General features: G+C 42.2%; 1 protein-coding gene across 7 annotated transcripts in view; it reads right to left on the reverse strand.

The window, feature by feature from the left end:
• Positions 1-15,361, reverse strand: part of RPGRIP1L (RPGRIP1 like) — a 171,832-nt gene that overhangs the window by 128,102 nt on the left and 28,369 nt on the right. For all 7 annotated transcript variants that reach the window (XR_012906738.1, XR_012906739.1, XM_075940280.1 and 4 more), the window contains exons 6-7: positions 13,038-13,181; positions 3,429-3,534 (exon numbers count right to left, since the gene is read on the reverse strand). Coding sequence is in view for 5 of the 7 variants with exons in the window: in XM_075940280.1 (XP_075796395.1) it covers positions 3,429-3,534; positions 13,038-13,181 (250 nt within the window). In the remaining 2 variants the exon portion in view is untranslated. The remainder of the gene's footprint in view (positions 1-3,428; positions 3,535-13,037; positions 13,182-15,361) is intronic.

Here is a 15,361-nt window from a genome sequence, read left to right on the forward strand (position 1 = left end):
TGTTTTCTATGAAAAGTTAAATGTCATAATTACCACTAAAATTGTGCGTGTCTCACTTTTTCCAGGATAACTTTATCTCTGAGTTCTTGAATCAAAGCAAATACTTGGGCTTTGCTCGTTGGGCTTAAGGATACCCAAACGAACACACAATGAAATAGCCCTCTATTTCAGTTGCTTATTATTTATCTTGTATTTCAGGGGTTGCTAACCTTTCTGAGGTGGCGTGCCAAGATTTAACCCTCCTGCACAGGAGGGGCTCTCTCCACCGTGCACCCTGTCGACCACCTGGATCAATGCAAACTTTTCAGTCAACTACAGTTGCTAATGGAAACTCACCTTTGATTACATAATTACCCCCAAACCATTTTGTTAGTGCTACAGCTGAGGAGAATGGTTTAATTTAAATTATTAAACAGATTAAACTAACATGAGAAAGTTAAAATGCTTATCAAACTTCATTTTAAATAAAGTAAAATATTATGTCCAACACAAAAGGTTTAAATGTTTTCTTTATTTATAGCAGGGGTGGGAAATCTTTTTTAGGTTGGGGGTCCCTGACCTACATAAAAATCGGTTGGGGACCACACAAGTAAAGAGTAAAAGAACTCCTCCAAAACCCCTAACCCTCACTGGTGTGGCTTCCAACTGAGATACCTCACTTTAGCCTCCACTGGGTGAGGGGAAAGAACAGGGAGGACTGAGGTTCAGGGCTTTCCATAGGCCAGATTTATTTTTCTGGGGTTCCAGAGTTAGTGGATTTTGTGGACCCCTTAATCTCTGGGGTGGGAACAAAAATTAGGGGTTCAATGTGCGAGACAGGGCTACAGAGAGTGGGACAGGGACACAGGATCTGGGTGGGAGCTGGGGTGCAGGATGGGCTAAGGAGGGTAGGGTCTGGCAGGGAGTTTGGCGGCAGGAGAGAGGTAAAAGAGGGAGTTTGGGGGAAGGAGGGAGTTGGGGGAGTTATGCAGAAAATGTGAGAGGGTGAGAATGCAGCAAATAGCTAGTTGGGGTACGAGGTAAAGAAGTGGGGAGTAAAGAATAGTGCAGCTTCTGCAAAGTAAAACTGTATCCCCCCCACTCACATCTTCCCTCTTCTCCAGCCTCATTCCCCTCAGCCTCATGATCCTCCCCGCAGCCTGATCCCCTGCATTGCCCCATGCCCCCTCCCATCCTGCCCCCACAGCCTGATACCCTGAATTACCCCTTACCCCTCAGTGCAATTCCTGCCCCCTTCCATCCTGCCTCTTCACCTCCTCCTCCTGCCCCACATCCCTGTGCCCCCAGCACACTCACCGCAGGACAGCAGCAATGGGACTTGCAGCCCTCCCGGGAGCAGTGCTAGGATGAGGAGAAGTGGGAGGAGGCAGAGTCTCTTCCCTGCCTGGACTAGCCCTTTGCCTGCAGCTCCCAGGGCTGCCCAGGGCTGGCTCCAGCTTGGCCAGGTGCAGCAAGGCGCTGGGGAAAGGGCTCCCTACCCCTGCACACAGCCTATGAGGAGAAGCATGGTGCAGTCTGCACCTCAGCATGCCAAGTGTGCTGGCCATCCAGCCTCGGCTTTGTGGAGCAGGTCTAGCCCTGCCCCTTCCCAAGTAAGAGGCAGCCTCAGCAGGCATCTCCTCCACCCCCAGCAAGAAGTCAGAGTTGGTGCTCCAGCCTGCAGCTGCACAGGGGAAAGGGTGGGGCTGATGTCCCACCCTGCATGCCAGTAAAAAAGATTACGTGCCATTTGTGGCATGCGTGCCAGGAATTGCTGACCCCTGCTATATTTATTGATCCTTACTCTGCACTGTTAACACTGCAAGTATCCATTAAGGGTTCCTTTGGCCTGAAGTTTAAAAATTTGTCACTCTTATTTCAGTAAGTTTTCTGGCTTATAAACTTATTATTTGTTAGAGCGTTATTTCAGTTTTCAACTCTAAAGGAAGTGTTCACAACATAAAACAGAAAATCAATTTCTTATAAGAACTGGAAAGAAAGGTTTAACTCCAAAAAAGGCCAAAGATTTGAACTTATTGTGAATTAAATGAACTCCTGTCACACAAGGACAAACAATAGCCTCAATCTACATCCTTTACAAATAACAAATACATCTGGTACTGCTACATTTTAAAAAGGGAGGCTCCCTGCAGCCACACAGGTTCATTGCTTGAAGGATCCAAAGAGCACAGAAGGGAAAAGGAAAAACTTAAAAAACAACAACTAGACTAGTAGCACCTTAAAGACTAACAAAACATGCAGATGGCATCATGAGCTTCCGTGGGTGCACAGAGTATTAGATGACTGGAGTATTAGAAGTCCAGATCTAAGAATAAATAAGGGAAGGGGGCAGGGGAAGAGGGAAAAAAGGAGGGGGACAGAAAAAAAGAGAGACACGGGGTGGTTGATTCAGTCATTAGGATGTGGAAGATAGTGTGCGAGCCAGCAGATGTCCCTGTTCATACCATTTGCATAAGAATTAATCTTGTAAATGAAGTTAAGTTCCTGTGTATTTTGCTTGTGGAATTGGTCTGAAGCAACAAAGTGACTTGGAGATTCATTAATGAATGTCCAGGCAGATTAAAATGTTCTCCAACAGGCTTTTGTATATTGCCTTTTTGGATAGCTGATTTGTGTCTATTAATTCTTTCCTGTAGAAACTGTCCAGTTTGGCCAATATACACTGCAGTGGGGCACTGCTGGCATAGATCACATTAGTGGATGTGCAGTTAAATGAGCCTCTGATTTAGTGGCTGATGTGGGTCCAGTGATGAAAAAGATAAGTGTAGTGGTCAGTAGGTTTCCAGTATAAGGTGGTGGAAATTTGTCCATCATTTAATTGAAGGGAAAATGTTAGCTGCTTCCCTGCCATTGTCCCACTTCTCCTTGGACCAGCAGAGGCCCTCACTGGTTACACAGTATACATGGGAGAGGAAGGGGCAGAATGTGCTATGAAGATGGAACTTCCAATCATATATGGAGTCCACCATCCAGCAATCAGACTTACTTCAGGTGGTTATTTTAGAGAAAACCATGCTTCATGGTCCTTAAAAATGATTTCGCTTATAGACACAAGTAAAAGCCAAATCCTCAGAATTCCGAACAATTTTTTTAATCAACACTCAGCTGTAACCCCATATTTAAAATTCACATGGAAACCAACCTTTGTTTTATGAAACCCTGCTTTAGAAAGATTTCAAACATCATGTGAGACAGCTAGAAAACTGTAGTTCATGCATATAATAAAAATTGGACCATACCAAACGCCAACACTCCCAGGGACAGGTTAATGGCATACAGTGAGATCTGTAGGGCTTGCTGGACCTATCTGAAAAACTACTTTAACACTGGAAACATTGTAAATTTCAGTTAGCTTCTCTGTAATAATTATACAGTCTAGTCTCAAGTGCTGAATGTTGTCATATGATATGGGAATGCAAGTTAGTTACCTCTTGAAGCTGAAGAAATTTTTCTTCCATTTCTGAGAGAGCATTGCCTTTCTCCATCAGTTGTTTGTGGAGCTTTATCATTTCCACATTGTCCCGAATGTTGGACCTTCAAAATTGTATAAAAAATAAACTTAGTGAGATTTAAGGTATAGCAGTAGTCTTATTAGTTTTGCCTTGAAAACTTAATATCCCTTGCAAATCAGTTTTTCATGGCTTCTTACTTCCACAACGCACTTGGGGGAAAGATTAGTGTGTAACAGCCAGCTTAGATCTTTCTTTTAAAATTTGCATTGTACATTTTAAGTAATTCTACATTTTTCTGGAAGATAACATGTAAATATCAATCATTATTTGGACATATATGTTGACAATATCATAACTACAGATAAACTACAGTACAGGGAGCAATCCTATGCTTCAAGTAGAAGCATCATTTGTTCTGCAATCTATCCACTTTCTTTTAAAGTATGCATGTGGTCATAGGCTTACTACTTACTGGAATTTCCTCAGAGCTTAAACTTTTCAAATATTTCCAAGAAAATTGACTTAACATTTTACATAGATAATGCCCTAAGATCAGCATTCAAATCAGCTGCAGATGTGTCTTTAACTGTATAAAAATATTTAACATCTAAGCAGAAACTCTATATACCTACAATTCTGTTATATATTGCTCCCACTGAGATTAAACTAAAAATTCATTTAATTAAAAATCCTTGTTAAAGATGATCACAGACCTAATAAAAAAATTCCTTTTTTTTTTAAACTACAGATGGCTAAAGGTGACACGGTTGTTTCTGCATATATTTCAAGCCAAACGAGAAGAAACCCTGAACAGCTTTCCACAAATACAAAATAAAGTGAGATAAAAATCAGAATACAGGAATAGAGCTTGGAATGTATATTTTCTCCTCTCATATTTATCTATCACAGACTACTGGAAAAACTGTCATAATGCCATACTGGAAACAAAAAATATACTACAAAGCTTACACATCTGTAAACCAGCTGAGGACTTGAAATACTTATTCTTTTAAATATCAAAGTTCACTGCATTCTAGTATTGCCCAGTAAATTGTCCTTGCATAAACAATACACAATTTTATAAACTTGGGATATTCCCTAAGAAATAGCCCTAACAAAATGCTAAAATAATTATGTGTACAAAACATGTTCTTTCTAGTGCAGGGCTACGCAACATGCGGCCTGTGGCCTGTTTGTTTGCGGCCCACGGTGCAGTTTGGGTTTATGCGATGCTCAACACGTGGCTCAAAGGATCCTTTGAACATGGCCTCCATTGGGAACATGCTCCACAATGGCAAGGCGTCTCCCACGTGGTGTGAGCATGGAAAGAGGCAAGAGGACAGGCTGGCTGGAACAGACAGGTACAGGATGTCGGTGTTTCTAGCCCCCAGAAAGGTGGTGCCGGGAGTGCCGGGGCATTGTGGGAAGTGCTGGTTGGTTAGCCCGTGGGCAGAGCCTGAGAGATGCTGACTGTCTCACATTGGCCAAGTTTGGGTCCGGTGCCACAGCTTAAAGTATAATGTTTGTATTCACGCCCGTCAGTGTGAAAGAAGCTATTTGCATATATATTTGCATGTATATGCAACCACACTTAAGTTGCGGTCCTCGATGTGTGCTGTATCATTGTGGACCCAGGGCTTCGAAAAAGTTGAGTAGCCCTGCTTTAGTGTATACAGACAGCAAAACTGTCTCTTGCTAGCTATTAAGGTAGTGGCACATTTTTATGAATCTTGTTCCACACTAACAAATAGCACTGATCCACTCGAATACTTTAAGCAAATAAAAGGAGTATATTATAGACTTATGATATGCAGATGTAACTGATCAGAAATAGTCAACATGGATTCACCACGGTCAAATCATACATGACCAACCTGACTGCCCTCTATGACAAGGTAACTGGCTGTGGATATAGGGAAGGCAGTGGAGTATTGCTTCCAATTCTGCCCCCCTACTCCCCCATTACAGAAAGGATTTGGATGCACTGCAGAAAGTCCAGTGGAAGGCTGGAGCACATCACTTATGAGGAGAGGTTGAGGGATTTGAGCTTATTTAGTCTAAAGAAGAGTGAGGGCAGATTTGATAGCAGCCTTCAACTACTTTGCAGGGTTCCAAAGAGGATGGAGAGAGGCTGTTCTCAGTAGTGACAGGTGACAGAACGAGGAGCAATGGTCTCAAGAGTTGCAGTGGGGGAAGTCTAGTATAATAGGAAAAACTATTGTACTAAGAGGGTGGTGAAGCACTGGAATGGTTTACCGAGGGAGATGATGGAATCTCCACACCCTGAAGGTTTTCAAGTCCTGGCTTGACAAAGCCCTGGATGGGATGATTTAGTTGGAGATGGTCCTTCTTTGGGTAGGGGACTGGACTTGATGACCTCTTGAGGACTCTTCCAATCCTATGAGTCTGAGATTCTAACTCCAATGGCTTAGGACAAACAAAATTAATGTGTATTGTCAACAGTGACAAACACTATTTGATTTAGGGATGTAAATATCTATTTTAAAAGTTAACTGGTTAACCAATTGTAAGCGTTTAACCTTTTAACCACAGAGGGCTGGTGCAGACTAGCTGGGGGCCTGCAGGGGGGGCTTATTAGGTAACCGGTTAACCTTTTACATCCTTAATTTTATTTGAAAGGTTTTGCCTATGTTTATTACCACACCAACCCTTTATAATCAGGAAGAACAGGTATTTATTAGAATTGAGTTTAGTTATGGCAATTTTGACAATATTTAATTTCATATAGTTGCTAGCTACAGAAATTTAAAAAATAATTATTTTTAAGCAATTTATGGATTTTAATACATAATTCCTCAAATATTTACAAAGCCATCCATTTTTTCCTCGCAGACGTACATTATTTTCACATTACTCCTAGTAAATGGCTCTGTTCTGGCTGGTCACATACACACATTCACACAGATGCTAGCAGTGGAGGGACACAGGGCAGAAGCTGCCTTTTCTATTTAGCTTCTCCTATAAATCCATAGAGATGCCTCAGGTTTTCCACGACTGACATCACAGAACAGTGAAAGAGAAATGGTCAAGGAGAAGATGATATGGTCCCTTCGAACCGTGTATGTACATATACTTAAGTGGCCCCCTAGACAGAGCACAGTTCCTCATCCCAATTATTCTGTTTCTGATCAGAAACTCTTTATGCAAAGGGATCATACAAAGCAGACATATTAATTCTGTCTCTTCCTTTTATAGCCAAAGTTTGGCTCCAAATAACTTGCTCTACTCCTTCCCAAAAAAGTTCTGCATGAGAGTAAGAAACATTTATTTGATATTATGGGCTTACTTTTTTCTTATTTGCATATCAATTACACCAGTGAAATTAAATTAGAATAGCTACATTGTAGTTACATGAATGTCACTGACACCTGCAAACTCTCAAATGGGACAACACTGAGACCATTAGTCAATGGCTATTTCTTGAAGACAGCTATTGCCATATTAGCTAAGCAAATGGCTCTTAACTCTTTCCATATTGTTAGACCACGTTCAAATAAAAAACAACTTTCAACTTTGCCCTCTCTATTCAGAGATAAAAAAAGAGAAAATAAGAGAACTGGCCAATATGTTTCAGTAGAACAGGATCAGTCTTCCATTAATGCCTGAGAAATTTATGCAGGTTAATCCTAATGATGAAAGCAAAAAATGTAGTCTCACCACAATGTACACTTTTTTCATTTCTACACCATATTTGAAATGACAAAACTATATATTAACTTAAATCATGTCCGTAACACTTAATGGGGTATCTCATTTATTTTAATGGTATTCAAATAAAGAAAAAAACCCCAATAATTTATTCTAAGTATCACACTGCTGTTGTGCATCTGCATGTGCAAATCTACATTGCTGTTTTCAGTCCAACTCAGAATTTGCATGTGGAAATATGGATTTTGGATGTTGTGTATGTAGCAAAACAAATACACACTCAACAATCAGCAAATCCCTGATATGTAGACACACAAGCAAGTGTGAGCATGAGAAGTCAGATGGAAATTTGCATACAAGTTTCTATTTGAGCTGGGTCTGATTTGGCAAAGTTTTATCCATGTGTAGTTCTACTGTATCTCCCTTGCTATATTAGGTCTACTATGTTTGGTTTGTCTGCTCTGGGACTAGAACTATTACATTGAAAACACTGTAGAGTCAAGATAATTTAATGCACTGAACTCCTAAATCTGTGTGTTCAACAGGTCGGATCCTGAAGTCCTATTGAAGAAAAAATATTATATATACAAAAAATACAGCATTTTTCCATATTGACTGGTAAAGGACATTGTTAATTATTTATTTCACACATGTACTTCTGAGCTGCTTCAAAATATGTTTTTGGAAAATACCAAGAGTAATTAAGTTACTCGCAGGACTAGCTTCTTGCAAAAAAGTAACTGTTCAAAATGAAAGAATTTAGGCTTGAGTACTGTGTTCGTTAGAAATTGAGTCACCATGAGGTTTTTGCCCATTTCTATATTGAAAACAACCAAGCAAAATTAAAGGTTATGTTTTAAAAAACACTAAACCAGCCTGATAACCTGTGTGCCAAGTTTCTCAAAATAATAGCACATTTTTAAAAAAAAAAACCTAAATCTTATAATGGAAATAAGAAACATAGCATCTGCCACTATAATAGTGAGTGCTGCAATAGTCACCTCAATGCTTAGCCAATCCACTTGGACTAGGGATGTTAAATTTCAATTAATCATCTAATTGAGTAGTTAATGGACGTTCCAATGATTAGTCGATAAGGAGGGCACTTGCTATCATGCTGCCTCTACCTTTGAAATGTACAAGAGCCACTCGTGGTTTTTACATTTCAAAAGGAGAAAGGCAGCAGGAACCTGTACTAGTGGGGACCCCTCTGTGCCTCTTCCTTTAAATGTAGAAGAGCCACAGGCAACTCTTGTACATTTCAAAAGGAGAGGAATAGCAATTGGACTGGTGAAAGTGGAACTGTTTCAATCCCACTGTCCTCTGCCTCCCCTGCCCCCCTGCGGAGACAGTGATGCTTTTAAGCCAGCTCCCCCCAGCACCGGCTCATGCTCCCTCCATTTGCTGCCTGGGGAGGTGGGGGGTGGGGAGCGACTAGTCAAGTTCCTACTTGACTACCCAATAAGCAAATGCTTATGGTATAGTCAACTAGTCGCTTACATCCCTAACTTGGACAGACACTAGACTATGTACTGTGTTGTGCCTGTCTTGAAGCTTAGTATAGAAAATCTAAGCCCAGGATGAGATAGAAAGGTCAAAGCGGCTTTAAGCTGTCTTTGCAAATCTTGGATTTCACACAGCTTTGGAGACTGGGCTTGTCCCCAGTACAAGTTAGAGCATTCCAAAGTGCTGCTCTGAATTACACTATCTTTAACACTACAGTCTATATACTGCTGTGTAAGCCAAAATTTCGGGATCATGAACACACTACTTGATCTACTTCTGGTCTTATGTCCAGCCTATTCTTGTATTGTACCAGGGTAATTCTAGAATTAGAAGATGAAGCTATAGTTTGGCTTGGAATCTATTACTCCTCTTGTATTGCACTCAAAGACACAGGATGTTTAGATGGCTTTTCAAAATTTCAAGTCTTATCAATATAACTTAGAGTCTGCTTTCTATCTAAATTATGGCGCTGAGTTCTTTGGGGAAGAAAGAGAGTGTTTGACAAGACTAGTAATAGAGATGTAGCTGTGTTAGTCTAGACTAGCTGAAACAAAAAACAGGACTATGTAGCACTTCAAAGAATAACAAGATGGCTTATTAGGTGATGAGCTTTCGTGGGCCAGACTCACTTCCTCAGATCAAATTGTGGAAGAAAATAGGCATGACCATATATACAAAAGGGATACAATTAAAAAAAAAGTGAACACATATAAAAAGGACAAATCAAATTTCAGAACAGAGGGGGGATGGGGGGAGGTAAATGTCTGTGAGCTAATGATATTAGAAGTGATAGTTGGGGAAGCTATCTTTATAATGGGTAAGATAATTAGTATTTTTGTTAAGATCCCGGCGTAAAGTTATCACCTCTAATATCATTAGCTCACAGACATTTACCTTCCCCCCCATCCCTCCTCTGTTCTGAAATTTGATTTGTCCTTTTTATATGTGTTCACTTTTTTTTTTATTGTATCCCTTTGGTATATATGGTCATGCCTATTTTCTTCCACAATTTGATCTGAGGAAGTGGGCCTGGCCCACGAAAGCTTATCACCTAATAAACCATCTTTTTAGTCTTTAAGTGCTACATAGTCCTGTTTTTTGACAAGACTAGGAAGCTAATGGTCTTAATAAGGTCACTCTCAGTTATCACACTGGATTGAAATCTGGAATAAGTACCTGCAATGATCTTATCTTTGTGGTATTCAATGAAGAGAAGATATCTTGCAATAACAAATGCTTTTTTAACCATAAGTAATAAAATGTTTATTTTCCAAAAGGCTCTGAGTGTCTTTGTATCCTTTGAATGCCAGGCTAAGCTCCCAAGAAGTGATAATTTCAAAGATTCTTGGAAGCGCATTCATCAGGTACATCGCACAATCACCAGGTTTCTAAAGACAAACTTATAGATTAAAATGCCAGAAGGGAGTACCGTGATCAGCTAGTCAGATTTCCTGTGTCACAGGACTTCCCGGCATTAATTACTGAGCTGTTTTTTGGAAACTAATGTACCCAGATGGTAGCCAAATGTATGCTAATTTAAGAGATGGTGGGGCTTTTAAAGGTATAATAAAATTCCAAAATACTTGATCTGGAAGCAGAACAAGGAGCCATTACCAGCTGCCCAAAACGCTACTATTTCTGACAGCAGCACTTTAATTTCAACAGACTTCCATATTGCAAGAACATTTTCTAAACTTCCTGAGAGGGGAGATGACCACACTTATTTAAATCCCATGATTCAAGCTGCCAGGTGGATCATGGTGCAGAATGAGAGTAATCTCCTATAAGCTCCTGAGAAAGACTAACTAAATTTTTAAGATAATGAGTGAATGTGTGTGCACCCCTAACCAAATCTGGAAAGGATAAAACAGAGGTAACTTTTTCCTTTACCCTTGCTACCATCTCCTTCCTCTTGCCTCCCACGTGCGCCGCCCACGCCAGTGAGTGGTATAGGCAGGGCTCGACAAATCATGTCATCTACTCACCCGTGACAAGTAGATTACAAGCCGGCACAGCCAGCACTGCGCAATCTGCGCAAGCGCAGCTCGCAGAACCATGCAGCTGGTGAGCAGGGCTCGCTGCCGCTTGGTGAGCCCTGGGTATAGAAATGGGGGTGCAAGACCTGGGCAAGAGATGAGGTGCAGAAGGGGGTGAGGATGCAAGGTCTAGTTTGGATGTAGGGTGCAGGAGAGTGTGATGGTACAGAGTCTGGCAGGATGGAGGGTGCAGGAGCAAGGGAAGGTGCAGGAGCAGACTGGTGGTAGGGCATAATGGCCGGGGTGTATGCAAACACAGCAGCTGCGGTTAGCGTGTGTGGTGGCTAGAAAGAGGAGGGGCTGGCATGAACAGCAGCTGGGGGGAGGTTGATAAGCGTAGCAAGTAGGGGCACAGCCTCCTAGAAGTAGTAGTAGTAGTAGTAGTAAAAAAATACATAATAATAATAATAATAATAATGAGAAGGAGGAGTAGGAAGAAGAAAGGTAAAGATAAGAAAAGTGAGGAATTAGGAAAAGTGGAAGGGGAAATATATAGGAATAAAAAACAAACTTAGGAGAAAAAAATGAGAGGTTGAAGAAGAGGTAGTATTTGAAGAAAAGTATTTGAAGGCTTCAATATCTGAGATATAGGTGAGAGGATTATTCTAGGAGGGGTGGGTGAGATTTTGTGGCCTGCACTGTGCAGGGGGTCAGACTAGATGATCAAAATGGTCCCTTCTGACCTTAAAGTCTATGAGTCTATAAGAGGGAGGAATGCAACATTCTTCAGTTTCTTCCCCTGCATACCTACAATGGGTGTTTTGGTATATTCATTCAAACATATGTGCAGGCCATAATTGTATTGCATTTAACAGCTGCTAAAGCAGGGGTGGGCAAGATGTGACCAGGGAGCCGGATCTGGCCGACCAAGCTGCTGGATCCAGCCCACAGCCGCCTCGCTGGGACCCTTACTACAGAGTAGCTCTCACCACTTTAAACTGCTGGCTGAGGAGGGAGGGGGAAGCTTTGCACATTGCCCTCACACCCTAGCAAAATCCCTCAGCTCCCACTGGCCACTTTCTGGCCAACAGGAATTGAGAAATTTTGCTGGAGGCAGTGGCAGGCTACAAAGCCTCCTTCCTCCCTCCCCATCCCTATCCTGGAGTAGAACCACACGGAGCAGCCAGCCAAGCATCGTGGGACTGCAGCATATAGGCATGATGCCTGTCTCAGGTTCCTTCAGGGCTGCTGGCTAGGAGCCACCTAGTAAGTGCTTCCCAGCCATAGCCTGGCTCTGGCACTCCTCTTCCCCACCCAACTTCCTGCCCCAGGTCACTACCCAAACCCTCTGTACCCCCTCTGTCTACCTCCTCTAGGTCACAACTCCCTCCCAAATCCTGCACCCCTTCCCCCAGGCCATAATCCTCTCCTGCACCCATACCCTCCTCCTGGATCATGCACCCCAAGCCCTTGCCCCAGATCATTATCCCCTGCTTCATCCAAACTCAGTCTCAGACCCCACATCCCCTTCTGCATCCCAGTCCTCTATCCCAAGCTCCCTTCTGCACTCCACCCGCCATTCCAGACCTCAAACCCCCTTCATAGAAGTGTGGCCCTTGACTACTTACCAAAATGTTGGAGTGGCTCCCCAAAAAAACTTATTGCCCACCCCTATTCTAAAGTAATAGTGAGGATTAAGGAACATTCAACTATATCCATTGAAATCTAATCCATATCTGAATACTTAAAAAAAAATAACATGAGGAATGCAAGTATTTAATAAACTTTCTAGAGTGGTCATTTATGTTGCCTTTTGTGAGATTCTATTTGAAGTGATTATGGAACTCATGTTCTTTTGAATGTGTGAACAAGGCTGGCCCTAAACCAAGAGACATTTTTATTGCCCCCCTTCATTTGTCAAACTTTTGAACACCTAATTTTGTATTGTATTTGGAGCCCATTTCACAACTTTGAATTCATGATCTGCAATTATGATTAATACCTGTCATGTAAGACAATAAATGTACAAGCTAGGGTCTGTAAAACATTTTACTCCAAGCAATCTATTTTCCCTTTTTCTGCTAGCAACAAAAACAGCATCTCAAGCTTGCTGCAATCAAAGCCTGGCCCCCCAGGCAGTTGCCTGCTCCTAAATCCGGCCTTGTTTGTAAACTTAGGAACAAAGCCTATTCTTAACATACTAACTGAGCAGCGTTAGGTAGGACAAGGCTTTACTTGAATGCCTTAGGACTCAGCATTACCACACAAAGAAATAATCACAACAAACTTCATTTGTTTCTCTAATAACAGTATCTTGTACAGTTTTGAGAACTATGATGGAAGACATATGAATTAGGACATCTAATGCTTCACCTTAGTACATATAGAAGGCGTTATAACTTTGTAATATGGAACCTTCCATTTTTCACAATACCTTTGGCCTGTTGCTTGTTGCTCTTTCAACTGAAGAACAGATTCCTCAAACTCCTTTTCCTTCTTCCTTATCTGACTTCTTAGAACCTCTCCAGTGTGCTCCAATTCTTCAATATGTCCTTTTTGTGACTCGATCACATTTTCCCTGTAAGTTAACAAAAGCAGCTTGTATTCAGAAGATTTTGAAAAGAACTATAAAAAATTTCATACTGGAAAAAAAAAAAGCAGAAAAAATATCTTGTGTGAAGTTATATTCCTGGATCAAGTCTTCTTTCTCATCTGAATAAAGATGCTAACTTGAACTTCTAGAATTGTATTTACCATGTGCACACTTTATTCATGTAGGGGGAAACAAATAGTCCAAACAAAAAACAGATGATCAAAGATTAGCTACATTTTCCATTACAATAGCTAAACCCTTCATAACATCTTTAAAGAGGTATTTATTAGATGGCTTAAATTAGTTTGTTTAGCATGAATAAGCTTACTACGTCATATCCTGTCTGATATATTTACATGGCATATAATTTTCTGTTGCCAAAAGGTTTGCGGGCAGGAAAACTTCACCTCCAGGCATGAGTAGAGTAACAGATCCTCAATGAACTGAAATCGGGAGCTCCATTTTTAAAACCTTTTATTTTGGGGTATGTGGTGTTGTACAGTGCAAACTATCTGCATTGCTAACTTTTACAAGTAGTGAAGTTTATCCTGATTAAGGGATATTTCAAATTAGTTCCACCCAGATCAGGGTTTGCCCTGAAATATGAGCAAATAAGCACATCATATTAATAAAAAAAATGGTACAGGTTGAACCTCTTGAAACAAGGACTCTCTGTTTGGGCAAAATCCATGATCCCGCACAGATGTTCCCTGACCTCTAGAGAGTCCTGGTAACCAGGAATCTGGAGGCAGGAGGGCTGGCAGCAGCAGGGCCGGTGTCAGCAGGCCTGTGTTTTCCGGCAGGGCTGGTGGCATGGGGGTTGGGAACCCTGCCCGGGGCTAGGAGCCTTGCTGAGCTGACGGTGACCTGCCCTAGTCTGGCTTACTCTCTCATTTGGGACCATGTGACTGGTGAACCAGTTAACTGGTAGGGGCTGGCGTAGTTCCCCGCTGCTGCCCGTGACAACTGGTGCTTGGGGGGAGGAAGTGAGGAATGGCCGCGACTGCCCCAGCAGCTTTGGGGTCAGTCATGTCAGCTGCTGCAAAAGTCTTGCAGGTCCCAAAAAGTCAAAGAATTTGTGATGGACTCACAGACTTACTTATGGTACCTCAAGTACTTATAGTATCTAAAGTCTGATTTGGACATATGTTACTTAAATAAGATTATCAGACACAAAAATGGGCTTAGGAAAAGTGAAACCTTAGAAAACCAGAACAGCTACCAATAAATTTTAGTACAGAAAAATAATAAAACAAAGTTCTGTGACTAAGTTAGAAATTAATGACTTTTCCTATGTTCACAGCTCCAGAGCAGGGGTGGGCAATAATTTTAAGTGGTCGGGGCCGCTCCATTATATTAATGGAGGTGATGTGGTGCTGGGCTGAAGGTTGAGTTCAGAAGGAAGCTTGGGGCAAGCAACTGGGTGCAGAAGGGAGTGTGGGATCTGGAAAGGAGTTTGCGTGAAGAAGGTAGGGATGTTAAGGACTAGTTGGATAGTCCATTTGCTTATCAGATAGTCTGTCGACTAGTCGACCTCCCTCCTCCTTGCTGCCTCTATGATATAGAGGCAGCAAAGAGGGAGGGGGAGGAGGGTAGAGAAGGGATACTTCAAAGAGGCAGCACCACACAGCTGAGCCAGGGATTAGCTGTGTGGCGCTGCCACTTTGAAACCCTAAACACAGCGTTTCAAAGGGGCAGCCACCGCACAGCTGGTTGGCGGCTCAACTGTGCGGTGCTACCCCTTGAAAAAGCCGAAGTGACATGGAGCCCGGAGTCAGCTAGGGACTCCCCAGCTGACCCTGGGTTCTGGGGAAATGCCATTTGGGTCATCTGGGAACTCCCCAGCTCATCCCGGGCTCCCTGCAGCACTTCAGCCCAGCCCCAGATCAGCTGAGGAGTCCCCAGCTGATCCTCGGTTCCGCTGAAATGCTGTGTTGAACTTGGGGTCAGAGTACCCCGCTAACCCCAGGCTCCATGGCTTTGAAATGCACAAGAGCCCCCACTGGGGAGTCTTGTACATTTCAAAGCATGCATCCACGTGCAGCCCGGGGTCAGCAGGACTTCCCATTTGCCCCGGGCTGTACAGTTCCTTAATCCTTCTCTGAAATGTACAAAAGTCCCACCAGGGGCTCTTGTATATTTCAAAGAAGGAATGTGGAAGTTCT

This window comes from Pelodiscus sinensis, chromosome 12, assembly GCF_049634645.1.
Source record: "Pelodiscus sinensis isolate JC-2024 chromosome 12, ASM4963464v1, whole genome shotgun sequence".
Classification (NCBI taxonomy): Eukaryota; Metazoa; Chordata; order Testudines; family Trionychidae; genus Pelodiscus; species Pelodiscus sinensis.